Source organism: Rhinoderma darwinii, chromosome 12, assembly GCF_050947455.1.
Source record: "Rhinoderma darwinii isolate aRhiDar2 chromosome 12, aRhiDar2.hap1, whole genome shotgun sequence".
Lineage (NCBI taxonomy): Eukaryota > Metazoa > Chordata > Amphibia > Anura > Rhinodermatidae > Rhinoderma > Rhinoderma darwinii.
Window position 1 is genome coordinate 12890392 of NC_134698.1, and position 18742 is coordinate 12909133.

General features: G+C 39.8%; 1 protein-coding gene across 1 annotated transcript; it reads right to left on the minus strand.

The window, feature by feature from the left end:
• Positions 1–367: 367 nt before the first annotated feature.
• On the minus strand, positions 368–14538 carry LOC142664390 (embryonic protein UVS.2-like). Its single transcript, XM_075843461.1, has 13 exons — positions 14458–14538; positions 13832–13859; positions 13292–13370; positions 10826–10950; positions 10627–10744; positions 4645–4823; positions 4459–4540; positions 4181–4308; positions 3925–4040; positions 3197–3422; positions 1910–2025; positions 1354–1564; positions 368–372 (listed from the first exon to the last, which is right to left on the minus strand). Exons 1-13 carry the CDS (start codon positions 14536–14538, stop codon positions 368–370), a joined length of 1494 nt encoding a protein of 497 aa, XP_075699576.1.
• Positions 14539–18742: the final 4204 nt, after the last annotated feature.

The window sequence follows — 18742 nt, forward strand, 5'->3', positions numbered from 1 at the left end:
GGCTAACACAGTTTGATCAAAATGTGCGCTAATATCATCTCATATCTATCTATCTATCTATCTATCTATCTATCTATCTATCTATCTATCTATCTCATATCTATATATAATTAGAAATTCTACAGACATGACAGACATTGTTCAAATGCTTTCAAATTATCAGATACATATTCATGCATTCAAAATAATTGAATATGGAACATAATATTTTATATAATGAAATAGGAAACTTTATTCCTCTAATCTGAACAACAATTTGCTAAAGTAAAATAAAGAACATTTAATGGAATAATCTTCGGTAATGATAAGTCATTTCCAGAATGAATTGTTAGAATTGTATTGTATTCCAGTGTGCAGTGATCTCAAGTTAAACTGTAGAAAAAAGAGAAAAAAGATTCATTAGAAAACCAAATCTGTACAAATCTATATATTTTATTCCTTGTTATGATCAATAGTTGAGCCAAGCGTGCATGTGTATGGAGGAGTCAGGAGGATTAGCAGTCAGAGGAACAACCTATTATAAGTGAATTGAAAGCTTTATAGTGTCTCTCAGCCTGGAGGACCTAGCACTTCTATACATTGCATGGACAGCCTAACGATCTTCAATGTGTAATGCTCCATTTCCCCTGCGGTGGTGCTGTAGGGTAATTGAACACTTGCTGCTCCCTTTAATACAGAGGAACTAACAATGGGATATTCTATGATTTTCCTATCAACAGGAGACACTTCTAACGAAAAATTATTGTTCAAAATGGACAACCCCTTAAATTACTTGTACAAATACATATCAAAAAATGTCATAAATATATTTTGTCCACTTAGTTTCTAAAATCTAAATAAGTTTTAAAAGTATAGACTTCAATTGATTATTGACCAATCAACAGAGAGAATTCATAAGTTTCCATTACTCTCATTGATGCCAATGCAAAGATGGTTGTTAATAATAGGACATGTCTACATAAAAGTCAAAGTTAGAATCCAAATATTGGGGTCCTCAGCTGTAAATATCATTGTGATGTGATGTATAATTGGCCTTTTGTAAAAGTCTATAATCCAAACCCTTAATGGTATAAAGAGCCATAATAACAATCGTTGGTAACTTGTGTTTTCTAGAAGAATAAGTTGTCATAAAAGCTTCTACTTGTCGGACTCGTGTTTCTTCTGTGTAAAGTTTGTTGCATGTCGGCCCCTGCCTATCTGACCCGTGTCAAGGTCTTTACTGGAGGATACAGGTTGACTGTGGCAGTGGAATTAATTCTTCATTAATAGTTGTATGTCTGCTTCACTTGGGAGATAAACAGTATATGTGCTATGTATGTAAAGAAGATATATAGATGAGACTGTAATACTCACTGAATATATATGACGCCTGGAACCCTCTCTTCTGGACACTGCTATCACTAACAAATGTCAGCACCAGGGTATTCCCAGTAGAGGTGATTGTAGGGATTTTGTTATCACCACAGAATGGCCCCCTTTCTATGGACCCGTCCGACGTCTTTAAATAGTCATTTTTGCAGAATCTAATATTTTCCAACTGGAAATTATTAACACTCAGGGAAACCTGTAAAGATCAGAATCATACATTGTAATTATCCAAGGTAACACAATTGTAATAAAGAATACCGGATGACTCTATAATATATAAATTATCAATAAGCCATAAGATAGATAGATAGATAGATAGATAGATAGATAGATAGATAGATAGATAGATAGATAGATAGATAGATAGATAGATAGATAGATAGATAGATAGATTTTTAGACACTATATGTTGTATCTGAGATTGATATCTGGAGCAATATAATATGTCAACGTTGTAGGGAAAATATTTCTAGGGCATGAAATTAAGGGGAAAATCCAGAATTATTTTTGTGCTTTATAGACAATCTTAAAATAATCTTACCCTGTATCCAACAGGAGCTGTGATTGTGTAGACACAGTTCAAGTTTGGAGGATAGGCATTGGGATAACCAAGGGATGTAATGTTTTTGTCTGGTGTATAGAATTTTCCACCACATACTGAGAGAATGTTTTTGGAAGCAAGAAATCAATTTATAAAAGGTATACACAATGGAGAAGACTTATTCATAATTGCACAATGTATAAATGGTGTGCCATTCTCTTCCCCAAGGGCATAATGTGCCACATTTATGAACAGGACACTTGCCCTGTTGATGAATCTGTCATATCCAGAAAAAATACATCAGGTTAGACCTAGCCTTGTTTCCAATACATAGTTTTGTCAAAAGTTGACAAATATATATTGATCTTTATGAAATTATGACGCCACACCACTTTTCTTCTTTCATTATGTTCTGCTGACAAGTGGAAGGTCCTTGAGGTCATACTCCCACTATTCATAATTGATTACACTAGCCTAAGAAGAGGTCATCAATATAAACTCCTGTAAAACCTTTAAAGATGCTTTGTCACCAATATACCAATTCCCAATCTCTTAACTAATCTTATAGGTGCTTTGCTGCTGATAACTACTGTGTGATTTGTTTTGTTTTTTAAATTATTATTTGCAAAGTTCTGAGCATTTTTCTAAATAGTCTAATGTGACTCTAATAGCCAAATAGGAGATGACTCTTTCTTTTCACTCTCGGCGGTGTAATCTTTTCTGTATGACGCTGTCCAATCAGCATACAGCTTCTCCCACTTCCATGCCCAGCAACACAGTGTGATCATATAGTATACAGAACCATTCCCGACTGTGTTTTCAACTGGAGATATCTCCGGTTGTTTCACAGCTAGATTAGAATTTCCTCTTTCATATGCCACCAGAACCGCTGTTCTAGTTGGGCCACAGCCCGAGATATGGCTGTTTGAACTGATCCCCCTTCCCTCCAGCCTCAGTCTCTGACACTGTGTGAAGTAGCTTCATGCTGATAGGACAGTGTCAGAGGCTGTGAAGAGGCTCCACCTCAGGAGATTCGCTGCTGTTACCTCCCACTAGTCTAATAAAGTCTCAATTGCATATCAAGAAAAAAGCTCAGAACTTTTAAAATAATAAACGTTTTAGGACACAATTTTTACTAGTATTATCAGTGTGACAGCGCCTATAAGATTAGCGAGGAGATAGGGCATTACTAAACAAGCGACAAAGTGTTTTTAGGTATTGGAACTGGACTACATACAATCTCAATATATAAAATTATAATACAAAAATTAGAATCTAATACTGTACCTGAGCTGTATGAAGCACTGAAGCCAACCCTGGTAACACTGCTGTCACTGGAAAATTCCAATAGTAACTGGCTAGTTGAGGCAATAATTGGAGGGATCAATTCGGATCCACAAGTTCTGTCCAACAACAGAGGAGATTTCTTAGTGGGACCATCATAAATCTTTATATAGTCAGATATACAATTAGGAGATGACTCAACATCAAATGCCATAAATTTCAGTGCAACCTAAAAATAAAAGAAATATATAAATGTTAGCTGTCAAGTCAGCAGAATGAAGCACCAATGACGGTAGTAAAGAAAAAGTGAAAATATTAGAGACCCCTAGAGCGACTTAACTCTAGTATAGATGTGTGACATTGACCTGATCTCTGTTTTATCTTGAGAACCATGAGCAAGACAAATATTGGAAGAGTCAGTACTGAACATCAACCTCAAATACAGAAAAACCAATCGAGATTGGTTTAAAGTAATCACATTGGATGACATAGGATTAAAAAATATCCCTGTGATGACATAGGAACTCCGATAGAAGTATAGATATGAATATAAATATTGTTATAGGATTAGTCTGTGTGAATAATACCGATGAGGGGATAATCCACAGTAATCCCCCTTAAATAATACAATATATATATGTATAAAACAATGTTCCAATGGATTCTGGTGAAAAACAAAAAACATAAAACTTTGGCTCTATGACAATATTTCTGCTTCTTCATTTCTGTACCTGTTCCGATGGTGTTCTTATCAACCAAACACAGTTGGCATTATTTGGGTAGGCTGATGGGTAATTGGCTGAGGTCAGACTTCCATTATTGTTATTAAGCAAATTAGCGCAAACCTCTAAATAAATAAAAAGAATATACGTCAATGACTGTTCATATGTAACAAAATTTATTTATTGATCCCTTATGGTTCTATGGTATAAAGGTCATAGATCTTGGATACAACTCTTTGAAGACTCTAGACCTGCAGGAACTTACTGCATTTATACAGACGGTTAATTTTAGCGACATCTAGAACACTCAGTCCATCTCTTTGTCCAATTGGGACGTTTGGGTCCGGCTTGGGCACAATGGTGGGCTCTCCTGGATTAATAGTCAATGCATACCTGTTGGATACATGAGACAATGATAAAGCACGAAACATGAGATTGTGACAGAACGATACATCATAGAACTGACTTTTCCAGAATTTTATTATGACTTTTGACTTTATATAAGCCTTTGTTATTACCATTTACAGTAAAAAATGAACTTACTTGTTATAATGCATCACTGATCCATAGTCATACGGCAGACCAAGATTATTAGTGTCTGCCTTGTTAAAGTTTCCAGTGTCATCTTTAAGACAAGAAATCTCTATTGTTAGTTTCATTGTTGTAATAAGAACAATATAAAATGTATCATGGAAGGAATTACTTATGTATTTATGGTGAGGGCATTACCTGGTGAAATATTTTCATACATGATGGTGACATACTCATCCCGGTCACTTCTCTTATGTTCATGGTAGAAGCCCAGGCCGTGGTCGAGCTCATGTTGTATAATTCCTCTGTACATACAACCATTTATATCTACTCCAACAAACTGATCACCACCTTCTCGTCCCACAGATGATGAACACCTGAATATATATAGGAAATAACATTTATTACACATTAGGGGAAATTAATCATAATATATAAGGAATAAAGCCGGTAATATAATAGAAGAGACATAGGTAATCACTAATACATGGTCACATTGGGTCTGTCAGAGTCGGAGTTAATCTTTGTATGACTCTTGCTTCTGATCACAGAGAGGGGTATAGAGTAGAAAATACAGGGAGGGCCATTTATATGGATACACCTAAATAAAATGGGAATGGTTGGTGATATTAAATTCCTGTTTGTGGCACATTAGTATATGGGACGGGGGAAACTTTTCAAGCTGGGTGTTGACCATGGTGGCCATTTTGAAGTTGGTTATTTTGTATCCAACTTTAGTTTTTTCAATGGGAAGAGGGTCATGTGACACATCAAACTTATCGAGAATTTCACAAGAAAAACAATGGTGTGCTTGGTTTTAACGTTACTTTATTCTTTCATGAGTTATTTACAAGTTTATGACCACTTATAAAATGTGTTCAAAGTGCTGCCCATTGTGTTGGATTGTCAATGCAACCCTCTTCTCCCACTCTTCACACACTGATAGCAACACCACAGAAGAAATGCTAGCACAGGCTTCCAGTATCCGTAGTTTCAGTTGCTTCACATCTCGTATCTTCACAGCATAGACAATTGCCTTCAGATGACCCCAAAGATAAAAGTCTAAGGGGGTCAGATCGGGAGACCTAGGGGGCCATTCAACTGGCCCACGACGACCAATCCACTTTCCAGGAAACTGTTCATCTAGGAATGCTCGGACCTGACACCCATTATGTGGTGGTGCACCATCTTGCTGGAAAAACTCAGGGAACGTGCCAGCTTCAGTGCATAAAGAGGGAAACACATCATCATGTAGCAATTTCAGATATTCCGTGGCCTTGAGGTTTCCATTGATGAAGAATGGCCCCACTATCTTTGTACCCCATATACCACACCATACCATAAATTTTTGTGTTCCAACAGTCTTGGAGGGATCTATCCAATGTGGGTTAGTGTCAGACCAATAGCGGTGGTTTTGTTTGTTAACTTCACAATTCACATAAAAGATTGCCTCATCACTGAACAAAATGTTCTGTGTAAACTGAGGGTCCTGATCCAATTTTTGTTTTGCCCATTCTGCAAATTCAGTGCGCCGATCTGGGTCATCCTCGTTGAGATGCTGCAGCAGCTGGAGTTTGTAAGGGTGCCATTTGTGAGTAGCTAATATCCGCCGAAGGGATGTTTAGACTGATGCCACTCTCCAGTGACATGCGGCGAGTGCTACGCTGTGGGCTCTTGCTGAATGAAGCTAGGACAGCCACTGATGTTTCTTCATTAGTGACAGTTTTCATGCGTCCACATTTGGGCAAATCCAACACTGAACCAGTTTCACGAAACTTGGCAAGCAGTTTTCAACCTGTAGCATGGGAGATGGGTGGTCTCGTAGGGTGTCTTGCATTGAAATCTGCTGCAATGACCCAGGTACTGCATTGACCAGACATCAACACAATTTCTATCCGCTCCTCATGTGTTAACCTCTGCGACATGTCAATGGCTGTAAACAAAGAGAAGCTTGTAAATAACTCATGAAAGAATAAAGTAACATTAAAACCAAGCACACCATTGTTTTTCTTGTGAAATTCTCGATAAGTTTGATGTGTCACATGACCCTCTTCCCATTGAAAAAACTAAAGTTGGATACAAAATGGCCGACTTCAAAATGGCCGCCATGGTCAACACCTAGCTTGAAAAGTTTCCCCCCTCCCATATACTAATGTGCCACAAACAGGAAGTTAATATCACCAACCATTCCCATTTTATTTAGGTGTATCCATATAAATGGCCCACCCTGTATATTCATATGACATCCATATTCCATAATACTGGTATATGAACAAGGATAGTCCTAAGTGGACAACCCCTTTAATGTTTTAGTTAGATAGACAGATATTTTTAATGATAATAACATGTCAGGATCATAATGTGTAGGTTAAACTTCACAAGTAGTAGAGATTTAATATTAGGCTCTTGACTTAGTAAAGAATGTGATTGCCCTCAGCTTTCAACAAGAACTGTCAGGAGACACTGACTATTGTATGATAACAAGTCAATGGATAGACTATAAGTCCATAGACAGAAGGAGAATACAGAATGCCAAAGATATCTGCATTCTACTGTCATAAGACAAATGATCTTTAAAGGGAATGTGTTGCTAGAATTTTTTTTTATTTTTTTTCAGTTAAACAATTATTATTTAAGTGATTACACATTGTTTTAATTTTTTTAATTTTTTCACAAGTCAGGAAATATTATCAATTAGATTCTAATTTATAACATTTCCTTGTGCTGGCCACTAGAAGGAGCAGTTCCCAAAATTGCAGCATGGTCAATGTGGTAAAGCAGGGGTCTCAAGCACGCGGCCCCTGGGCCGCATGTGGCCCCAGGGGCTGTGATCTGCGGCCCGCGGTACACACAGCCGCTAGTATAGACTCTGCTCTGGGACTCTGGAATACCCTGGGCTTCCCCATAGCCGGAGTCCTGTGCAGAGCGCTAGTATAGGCTCTGCTCCGGGACTCTGTGGAATTCCCTGACATCGCTGTCCATATATGGACAGTGTGTCAGGGTCTTCCCCAGAACGGAGTCCCGGGCAGAGCTCTAGTATCGGCTCTGCTCCGGAACTCTGTGGAATTCCCTGACATCGCTGTCCATATATTGACAGTCTGTCAGGGTCTTCCCCAGAGTGGAGTCCCGGGCAGAGCGCTTGTATCGGCTCTGCTCCGGGACTCTGTGGAACTCCCTGAAATCGCTGTCCACATATTAACAGTGTGTCAGGGTCTTCTCCAGAGCGGAGTCCCGGGCAGAGCGCTAGTATAGGCTCTGCTCTGGGACTTTCGGGAAGCCTCTAACATCGCTGTCCATACATCGACAGTGATGTCAGGGGCTTCCCCAGAGCAGTAGTCCCAGTGATGTCAGGAGCACAGCTGAAGTCCCAGGAAGAGCCTATTAGCGCTTTGCCTGGGACTCCAGCTCTGGAGTTGCCCCTGACATCCATATCCATATATGGACAGTGATGTCAGGAGCAGAGCTGGAATCCCAGGCAGAGTGCTAGAAGCGGCTCTACTCCTGGACTCCAGCTCTGGGCAACCCCCTGACATCACTGTCCATATATGGACATTGATGTTAATGGCTTCCTTAAAGTTCCGGCGCAGAGCCTATACTAGTCCTCTGCTCCGGGACTCCGGCTCTGGGGTTGCCCCTGATATCACATTCCGGTCCAGGAGGATCCCCTGACGTCACTGTGTATGGACAGTAACGTCAGGGGCTCCAACAGTAGAGGAATCCCCAGCCAAAGTGTCGGCAACGCTCTTGCTGGGAATTCCACTTCTAGAGGGAGCCCCAATGGAGCTATCTACTTGGGGTGTGTGTGGCATTATCTGCAGAGGGCACTGTGGCAGCATCTGTGGAGGGCACTGTGGCAGCATCTGCAGAGGGCTCTGTGGCAGCATCTGCAGAGGGCTCTGTGGAGGCATCTGCGGAGGGCACTGTGGCATCTATGGAGGGCACTGTGGCAGCATCTACAGAGGGCACCGTGGCAGCATCTACAGAGGGCACTGTGGCAGTATGTACAGAGGACACTGTGTCATTATCTAGGGGTGTTTTGCATAATCTAGAGAGGGCACTGTGGCATTATCTACACAGGGCACTGTGGCATTATCTACAGAGGGCACTGTGGCATTATCTACAGAGGGCACTGTGACATTACCTGCAGAGGGCACTGTGGCAGCATCTACAGAGGACTCTGTGGCAGCATCTACAGAGGGCACTGTGGCAGCATCTACAGAGGACACTGTGGCAGTATGTACAGACGACACTGTGGCAGCATGTACAGAGGACACTGTGGCATTATCTAGGGGTGTGTTGCATTATCTACAGAGGGCACTGTGGCATTATCTGCAGAGGACACTGTGGCATTATCTACAGAGGGCACTGTGGCATTATCCACAGAGGGCACTGTGGCATTATCTGCAGAGGGCACTGTGGCAGCATCAACAGAGGACTCTGTGGCAGCATCTACAGAGGGCACTGTGGCAGCATCTACAGAGGGCACTGTGGCAGCATCTACAGATGGCAATGTGGCAGCATCTACAGAGGACACTGTGGCAGCATCCACAGAGGGCACTGTGGCTGCATTCACTGAGGGCACTGTGGCACTATCTAAAAAGGGGCTGCCTAATCTTGACATGTGTGTCTGCCAAACACTGCTAACAGAGTCGCCGGACTGCATTTAGCGACACTTAAAGTAGAAAACTGGATTGTTAAAATAAGCACGTGGAGAAATATCTCAAATTTTAAACCTAGCGGTATTATTATAGTAATGTAGTATTATTATAGTAATATACTGTTATAGTAGATCAAATAACTAATTGATTAACAATAATTTGGTATTGTATCAAATTTGAAAGTAATGCGGCCCGTCAACTTCCCATTTTTTCTATATGTGGCCCACTTACCCGGCCGAGTTTGAGACCCCTGTGGTAAAGCAACCTCATTGATTTATGCTGCAAATTTGGGTTGGACACACTCTCTCTAGTGTCCTCACACAATCTCCCCTCCCTCCTTCTGGCTAGTGCCAGGAGAGGGAGGGGTTTGAATGTATTCAAACCTCCTACACTGTGTGCCGCCATTTTCTGAGCAACCGCACAGTGGAGGAGGATTAGATACAGGGCTCAGCAGACAGTAATACATGAACATAATACACACGAACATAATACACACAAACATAAATTACTTGCTCCTGCTGCCGCCTCTACTGGTCTACGCTCTTCTTCCTTGCGCCTTCGCTTCATTGAACATATGGCCGGAAGCCGCGGCCGGAAGTTGTTATCTTACTTTCTGGCAGCGGCTTTATGTCCACATGAAAATGGCGCCGGATTTTGCTCTACGAATGAGCTTTGTTTTGGTCTGTGTTGGAGCGGTGCATGCACCGTTCCCACACAGATGACGCATGCAACTGCGATTGGAACGGCTCCCTTTCGCATTCTCTATGCAGTTGTATGTGCCGTATTCCATCTCTGTATGTGTCGTTAATCGACACATACAGAGATGAAAAAAAATGGCAGCCCCCATAGAGAAGTCAGAAAACATAAAAAAGTAAAACATGAGAACACAATTTAATAAAATGTTTGGAAATATTACATTAAAAGCAATAGTATAAAAAACTATTTATGACACCTTTCCTTTAAGAGGATGTTCCATTTGGACAATACCTATGTGTAAAAAGATTTCCTTGACAATAAACAGATTACAAAGTGTTTCCCCGCTTGGACCCCAGCTATCAGGAACCTGGAAGTAAGTGTCTCTGCAGCACCACCACCGGGGAAATCAAGCATTACACCACATCCATTCAAATCAGTGGGTTGACTGTGTAATGTAGGAAAGGTCCTACAGAGCAAGTGGCGCTATTTGTAACTGCTCTGCGCTCTGGATCATAGATGAATATTCTGACCCACACCCATTCAACTCAGATTCCCTTCTAGTGTATATGTAAATGGGTTTTATAAACTAGACAATACCTTTAAGTTCTTATTATCAGAATGTTCTGAACTTATATAGTCAAATAATAAGACTACATAGGGGATTCATGACTACCAAGTCTCATACAAATAGGAATTCTCCCAAAAAATTAGTAGAAGAGAAAGAAGATCCATAGGTTCACTTGATTTCAGACCTATAATGATAAATTATAATATTCTGCATGATCTAATGTAAGAAATTTGACAAATCTTAAATAGTAGAACCTACCCGCCTGAAGACGCAATGTTGAGGAAGTCATTCTCTGCTGTCCGAGGCACAAACCTCACACAGGTAAGGGTTTCAAATTCCCCCATGGAAGTCTTAATCAAGTTGCGCTGCCAATCACCTGAGGATAAAAGAACAGATAATGAATGTATTGTAGCACAGTTATCATGGCCACCTTAGGTATAAGTAATAAAACACTCACTATAATCAGAGGAAAGAGTGTAGGGCACAATGACAGTCCCATCCGATGATTTTGGCCACAGGCATTCTCTACATTTTATAGCGCTGCGTCCTATTTGTATCAATATGTCTCCTTCTTTTACAGCCCTGGTGATTTCTAAATGAAGAAAACAGTAAAATCAATATGAATAATTAGATATATAACATGTCATCTACAATTGACAATGGACAACATAGAGACAAAGGAACAAATTTTTGGACGTAAACTTTGACTTATGAGGAATGATGAATAATTTAGAATTAATTTACTTTGTATAATACTGCTTTATATCCTATTCCATTATGTGTATGAGGTTTATAGACCACTCTATACACAGATGTTTCCTCAATGTGTTCTCAGTAAGGTCCAGTTATCACCATATTGTTTGGGTTAATATTATATGATGGTGCATGTATACATTGAGAGACTATCCTACAATCTACATAACTGGAGTAATCTTAAGGCTCTGTCACCAAATTATAAGTGCCCTATCTTCTACATAAAGTGATTGGCGCTGTAATGTAGCTAGCAGCAGTGGTTTTTATTTATAAAACCAATCTATTTTCACATAGTTATGAGCTATTTAAGCTTTATGCTAATAACTTTCTTAATGCCTAACTGTATTTTTAACCAAGTGGGCATTGTAAAGAGAAGTGTATGACGCTGACCAATCAGCATCATACACTTCTCTCCACTCATTTACTCTGCACGTAGTGATCCTGCGTTGTTCTCTATGTGCAGTCACATACTCACACATTAACGTTACTAAAGTGTCTTGACAGTAAATAGACATCACCTCCAGCCAGGACGTGATGTCTATTCACAATCTTGACACTTCGGTAACGTTTGTGTGGGACTTACAGCACAGCAAGCGTGATCTCGCGAGATTACGCTATAAATGACAGCTTACAGTGAGATCACGCTCGCTGTGCTGTAAGTCCCACACAAACGTTACCGAAGTGTCAGGATTGTGAATAGACATTGCGTCCTGGCTGGAGGTGATGTCTATTCACTGTAAGACACTTCAGTAACATTAATGTGTGTGTATGTGACTGCACATCATGATCTAGCAAGATCACTATGTGCAGAGTAAATGAATGGAGAGAAGTGTATGATGCTCATTGGTCACTGATTGGTCAGCGTCATACACTCCTCTCGGCAACGCCTACTTGGTCAAAAGTAAAAACACGCCCAGTTCGGCATTAAGAAAGTCATTAGCATAAATCTAAAATAGGTCATAACTTGGTGAAAATTTATCGTTTTTCTAAATAAAAAAACCACTGCTGTTACCTACATTACAGCGCTGATCACATTATGTAGGAGATAGGGCACTTATAATGTGGTGACAGAGCCTCTTTAAGTTACTTGCTTGTTCAGTGTCTGGGCAGAGATTTCTTTGGTGATTTGAAGTCCAGGAGTTGCAGACTTTACACAAGACACTTCACAGTAATATAAACTATCTGTCCTACTAAATTATAATTGCAACTCTGAGCTATTAACAAGGCTTTGCATCAACATCAGTACATGACAGGCAATGCAATACGTTTAGGAAGTTACTCAACTTTGTATGTTTGTTACATTTGTTACATATGTGCATGGTGTAATGCTTAATTTCTGCTCTGGTGGCGCTCAGTTCAACTTGGACTGTGTGGGAGTGGCGCATGCGCCGTTCCCACACACACGGCGTACACCATAGTGGATGGAACGGGCCCTGTTCGCATTCACTATGGGACTTCAGCTGCCGTATTCCATGTCTCTATGTGTCGTTAATCGACACATACAGAAATGGAAAAAAAAATGGCAGCCCCCATAGGGAAGAAATAGTAAAAAAATAAAAAAAAGTAACACACAAACACACAAATAAATACAAAAGTTTTTAATAAAACACTAACATCAAACTAATATAAAAAAAATTTTTTTGGTGACACTGTTCCTTTAAGGAACCTTTCTAACAAGTAGGTATTGTCCAAGTGGACAACCCCTGTAAGCCTATTGTATTTTAGATACCAGGAAGAAAAGTTAGGAAGTTAAGCACAATAATGTATATTATTTTAGAAGGTCAACACTAAACTAAAGGCCCTTTTACACGGGTCAATAATCGGGCAAACAATCGTTCATCTGCTGATCGTATCATTTTAAAAAAGTTAAATATTATCGTTGTCGGCAGCACATCTCCCTGTGCAAACAGTGAGACGCGCTGGCGACATGATAATAATGTATGACACAAAGTAACGACCGCTTGTCATCATACTAGCACCTTGTGAAAGGATCAAACGAGCGTTTACCAACGAGCTGTCTAATTGATCGGCACTCGTTTCTACGACCCAGGACGGGCCGTGTAAGAGGACATTAAATGTCTTTTAGGAATTTGCTTAAGACATCACCGAAATGATTACAAATCATGGAAACAAAATATATGTAATGTGTCACTTCTATTTACTGGTAAACATTATTAATATGCTGTTACCTTTATTGGCCTCAAGTATCCTGCCAAAGGTTCCTGGATCCTCTTCTTCATTCTTAATTTCTGTAAATATTGTAAATATAATGTGGTAATCTGGTATCATACATTTATCTTCAACCGTTCCCTTTTTATATATATTGGACATTGATGAATATCACACTGATGGTCTCTGTAGGAAAATACATTATATAACTTCTACCAAGTCTCACAACTTCTTCTCTGTCACCAGCTCTGTTGCAGTGTCCTCAGCTCAAAACATGATTATTTGGCTTGCAGACATTATATATATATATATACAGTATTGAGATTTACTAACTGTTCTCCACTACTTATGTTTTTTCTTAATTTTTGGCTGCCGTTGCGCATCTAATGTATAAATCACTACATATAAGCAGTTATCTTTATAGTTACACATTAGGTCATTAGCTAAATAAATATAAAACCAGAGACTAAAGAAAAATTGAAACAGTGTAGGAGGCTTAGACATAGAAGAATAACCCAAATAACAGTGAGTAAGTTCTTACCATATTCATTTAGGCCAGGAGTGGAAAGCTGTAAAAGAAATACGTATAATCATTACTAATACTTCAATATATGTGTCATAGAAAGTAATCTATGCCAAAAAAAAAATTGATTTGATAAAATTATTTCCTCTTTACAAATTACATGGTGGATTTTAATGTGCCACAATCCTTATCATAAACTATTCATATAAACAAAAGTCTAATAAAAAAAGGGCTAAGAGATAAATAATAAGAGAAAATCCATTGCCTGGTTGTTCACAAGTTAAAAATTTGGAAAGATAAGTCAAGAACGCTTGAGTAGAAGAGAAGAATTAAAGATCCTCCCAAAAACTCAAGTCAAAACACTGGTGTATCAACAACATGAAATACTAGATTATTAGGATTTTATTATTTAATATAATTCAGATTTGAGTGTTATCCATTGAATGGTGCTAAATGTCTCAGGGATGACACTGAAGGGTAGACTCTTCTTCCTATCCAAAAATCTGCCGATAGCAGTTTAATAAACCTAAATAGCTCTACTGTCTTCTAATGTCGTCCAAATAAAAAAAGGGAACGGAAGGGAGACTTTTAGGACAAATGAGAGGATATTATTCTAATGTAGAGAAATAAGTCTGTTATCTTACCTGTAATGATGGAGATAGAGGTACACCTGTCACAGGTCCCGCTACACATAGCAGGAGGAGGAAGCAGATCTTCTCACCCATGTTGCTGAGATATCTCTACAATATTGGAAGGATTTGTTCCTTGTCCGGATGAATGCTATCCTACATGTCAGGAACGCCTTATATACATGTATGTAAATCTATCCAATCACAAAGCAGAAGTAAAATATATCTGTAATGGTCAGAAGAAGAGCCTGGAGCAGGTATATGCCTGTTACCGATGTACAATTATCTTTATGTATGACCTCGTGGTGACTACATGGAGATGTTCTTCAATTTGTTCAGCAATTCAACTGAGTTTTATGGTCTACTGACAACATCATTTTTTCATGTTCAGCTAATTACTTTGTGTATCAAGAACTTTCTTGGGGAATGTGATCATTTATACTTTACAAATCCTTCCTCACCAAACAGTTAGAAAAATTCCTTAGATGAAATTAACTTTATATTTACATTCCCATTATTTAGGAATAATCCCAGGAGTCAACAAAAGAGGAGGATCCTGACTTTGGACTAAAATGGCCGGTATGATGTGATCTATGAATCATATCCAACTTGTAAGGGCATCCGAGCGTTCTTATCAGGAGGATTTCTCTCAGGATAAAGGTGCAGGGTTGTGGTAAAGATCTGATGGTAAAGCTGGGAAGAAAAAGAGAGATTTGGCATCAAAATAGCTCCCAGACTTCTTTCTTGGTTGTCGACAGCAGCGTGATCAAGAAGGGCGCAGAAAACGTCACCTTAAAGGGAATGTGACGCTAGAAAAAAATTTATATTTATTTTAGTTAAACAGTTAGTGTATAGGTGATTAAACATTGTTCTAATTTTTTTAATTTTTTCACGAGTCAGGAAATATTATAAATTAGATTCTAATTTATAATATTTCCCAGTGCTGGTCACTAGATGGAGCAATTCCCAAAATTGCAGCATTGCATGTGGTAAAGCAACCACATTGCTTTATGCTGCAAAATTTGAGAAAACTCACTCGCTCTAGTGAGCTCTCAGAATCCCCCCCTCCTTTATCCTGGCTAGTGCAGGGAGAAACGAGGGGATTGAACGGTCAAACCTCCTACACTGTGAGTCACCATTTTTTGAGCGAATACACAGTGTAGTAGGTTTACATAAACTAGTAAACACACAGTAAAACACTTACTTACACAGAAATAACTTACCTGCTCCAGCCGCCGCCGCTCCCTCCGGTCCGTCCGCTCCGTCTGCTACCTCCCGCTCCAAGTGCACAAGTCCGGAAGCCGCGACCGGAAGTAGTAATCTTACTGTCCGGCAGCGACTTCCGGTCCACAGGAAAATGGCGCCGGACGTCGCACAGTTCAACTTGGACTGTGTGGGAGCGGCGCATGCACCGTTCCCACACAGATGGCGTACAGCATAGTGGATGGAACGGGCCCCGTTCGCATTCACTATGGGACTGTATGTGCCGTATTCCATGCCTGTATGTGTCGTTAATCGACACATACAGAAATGGAAAAAAAATGGCAGCCTCCAAAGGGAAGAAAAAGTTCAAAAATAAAAAAAATATAAAACACAAACTCACAAATAAATATAAAAGTTTTTAATAAAACACTAAAATCAAACTGATGTAAAAAAAAATTTTTTCGTGACACTGTTCCTTTAACGACAATCTCCAAAGAGAGTGATAGAAGAAAGTTAATTAGTTCTTTCATCACCTCATTTATGACAAGATATCCAGGGAAGTGCTGTTATGCACACATTACTTTTTACATGAACGAGAGATTAGGGGAAACAGCCAGGAATCACAATTCAGTACCAGAACCGTTTACCAAGGTTTTTGTATAAAACGGTGATGAGACCGCCAAATGCAGTTCAGTGTTGAGCGGAAATGGGGTGACCTGGTCGTGCACACAAGAGAGAGTGAGATGTAAGAGATGTCGGAGAAGCTGTTGCATAACCTGCTGATAGTGGCGGCATCAATGTTGGAACTGTGGCAGAGGTCCTGGAGGAAATTGTGGGTGGTAGACAGGAGTCTCCCCACTGTGTGTGGGTTCGATTGTGTGAGCAGTAGTGGGTATCGACAGAAATCTGCCTTAGGACAGCAAGTGAGCAGCCAGCCAATTTGCAGCCTACTAGGACTTAAAGAGGCTCTGTCACCAGATTATAAGTGCCCTGTCTCCTACATAATCTGATCGGCGCTGGAATGTAGATAACAGCAGTGGTTTTTATTTTGAAAAACGATCATTTTTGAGCGAGTTAGGAGCAATTTTAGATTTAGTTTCTTAAAGGGAATGTGTTGCCAGCAAAATTTTTTTTTTTTTTTTAGTTAAACAATTAGTGTGTAGGTGATTAAACATTGTTCTAATTTTTTTTTTTTTTTTCACGAGTCAGGAAATATTATAAATTGGATTCAATTTATAATATTTCCCAGCACTGGTCACTAGATGGAGCAATTCCCAAAATTGCAGCATTGCATGTGGTAAAGCAACCACATTGCTTTATGCTGCAAAATTGGGAAAAAATCCCTCGCTCTAGTGAGCTCTCAGAATCCCCCCCTCCTTTATCCTGGCTAGTGCCGGGAGAAACGAGGGGTTTGAACGGTCTAACCTCCTACACCGTGTGTCGCCATTTTTTGAGCTAACACACAGTGTAGAAGGTTTACATACACTAGTAAAACACACTGAAACATGAACATACATAGAAATCACTTACCTGCTCCAGTCGCCGCCGCTCCCTCCGGTCCGTCCGCTCCGTCTGCTGCCGCTGCTCCATGTGCACAATTCCGGAAGCCGCGACCGGAAGTAGTAATCTTACTGCCCGGCCGCGACTTCCGGTCCACAGGAAAATGGCGCCGGACGGCGCGCATTTCAATTCGGACTGTGTGGGAGCGGCGCATGCGCCGTTCCCACACACACGGCGTACACCATAGTGGATGGAACGGGCCCCGTTCGCAGTCCCTATGGGACTGGAGCTGCCGTATTCCATGTCTGTATGTGTCGTTAATCGACACATACAGAAATGGAAAAAAAAATGGCAGCCCCCATAGGGAAGAAAAAGTGTAAAAATAGAAAAAAGTAACACACAAACACACAAATAAATATAAAGTTTTTAATAAAACCCTAACATAAAACTGATATAAAAAAAATAAATGTTGGTGACACTGTTCCTTTAATGCCCAACTGGGCGTGTTTTTACTTTTGACCAAGTGGGTGTTGTAAAGAAGTGTATGAGGCTGACCAATCACTGACCAATCAGTGTCCTACACTTCTCATTGTTCCAGCCCAGCATGATCCACAGCACAGTGAGATTGTGCAGTGAAAGAAGCTGGGCTGGAACAATGAGAAGTGTATGTCACTGATTGGTCACTGATTGGTCAGCCTCATACACTTCTTTACAACACCCACTTGGTCAAAAGTAAAAACACGCCCAGTTGGGCATTAAGAAACTAAATCTAAAATTGCTCATGACTTGCTCAAAAATTATCGTTTTTCAAAATAAAAACCACTGCTGTTCTCTACATTCCAGCGCCGACCAGATTATGTAGGAGATAGGGCACTTATAATCTGGTGACAGAGCCTCTTTAATTGCCAGATCAAACCCCTACATTAAGAAGTCTACCACAGTAAAAAGAGTAAGGTAGCCGTCATACCTCGTCTGAGCCATGTCTAAACTTCTGCCTCCCACATTGTGAAATTCTAAAAACATGTGGCCATACACCATTGGCGCTGGTCTGAGAATATTTGTAAGAACTGCTGTTTTGTACCATTGTAAGACATATGATTATTGACGATATTATTATTAAATCATAATAATATTGAACAACAACAATATCTCCACGTAAGTTCTAGGGGACGCTCGGCAAAGAAAGCGCACCAACAAAAATGTATATATTAAAAGAGAAAGTATAGTATATACAGAATCAGTCAAGCAAATTGATAAAACAAACATTCACAATTCTGCACCTAAGTTGACAATAACACCAAAACAACACACCAAAATCAAAGAAAGATCAACCAAGAAATCATTGGATAATATGACAAAGATCAGTTAAACACCAAACAATCACCATGTTAATAGTAAAATCTGCCAATAACCATTCTATTCACCTAGATACAATACAATACAATACAATACAATACGTCAAATGAAAAGCCATCAATATATTCACCTTAGCAGAGTTTCTCCTGGCATAAACCAAATCTTTCTATGGTCCTCCCTAGAGATATTTCTCGTCCTCCTTTCTTCCCCTCAGAGGTCCAAACCTGGGTATTTTATACCC

Coding starts and splice junctions, on each gene's coding strand:
- LOC142664390 (XM_075843461.1), bottom strand. CDS start 14,538: ATGGGTGAGAAGATCTGCTTCCTCCTCCTGCTATGTGTAGCGGGACCT. Junction 10,745..10,825: donor CACTCTTTCCTCTGATTATA/GTGAGTGTTTTA, acceptor TTTTATCCTCAG/GTGATTGGCAGCGCAACTTG. Junction 4,041..4,180: donor TAACCGTCTGTATAAATGCA/GTAAGTTCCTGC, acceptor TTATTTATTTAG/AGGTTTGCGCTAATTTGCTT.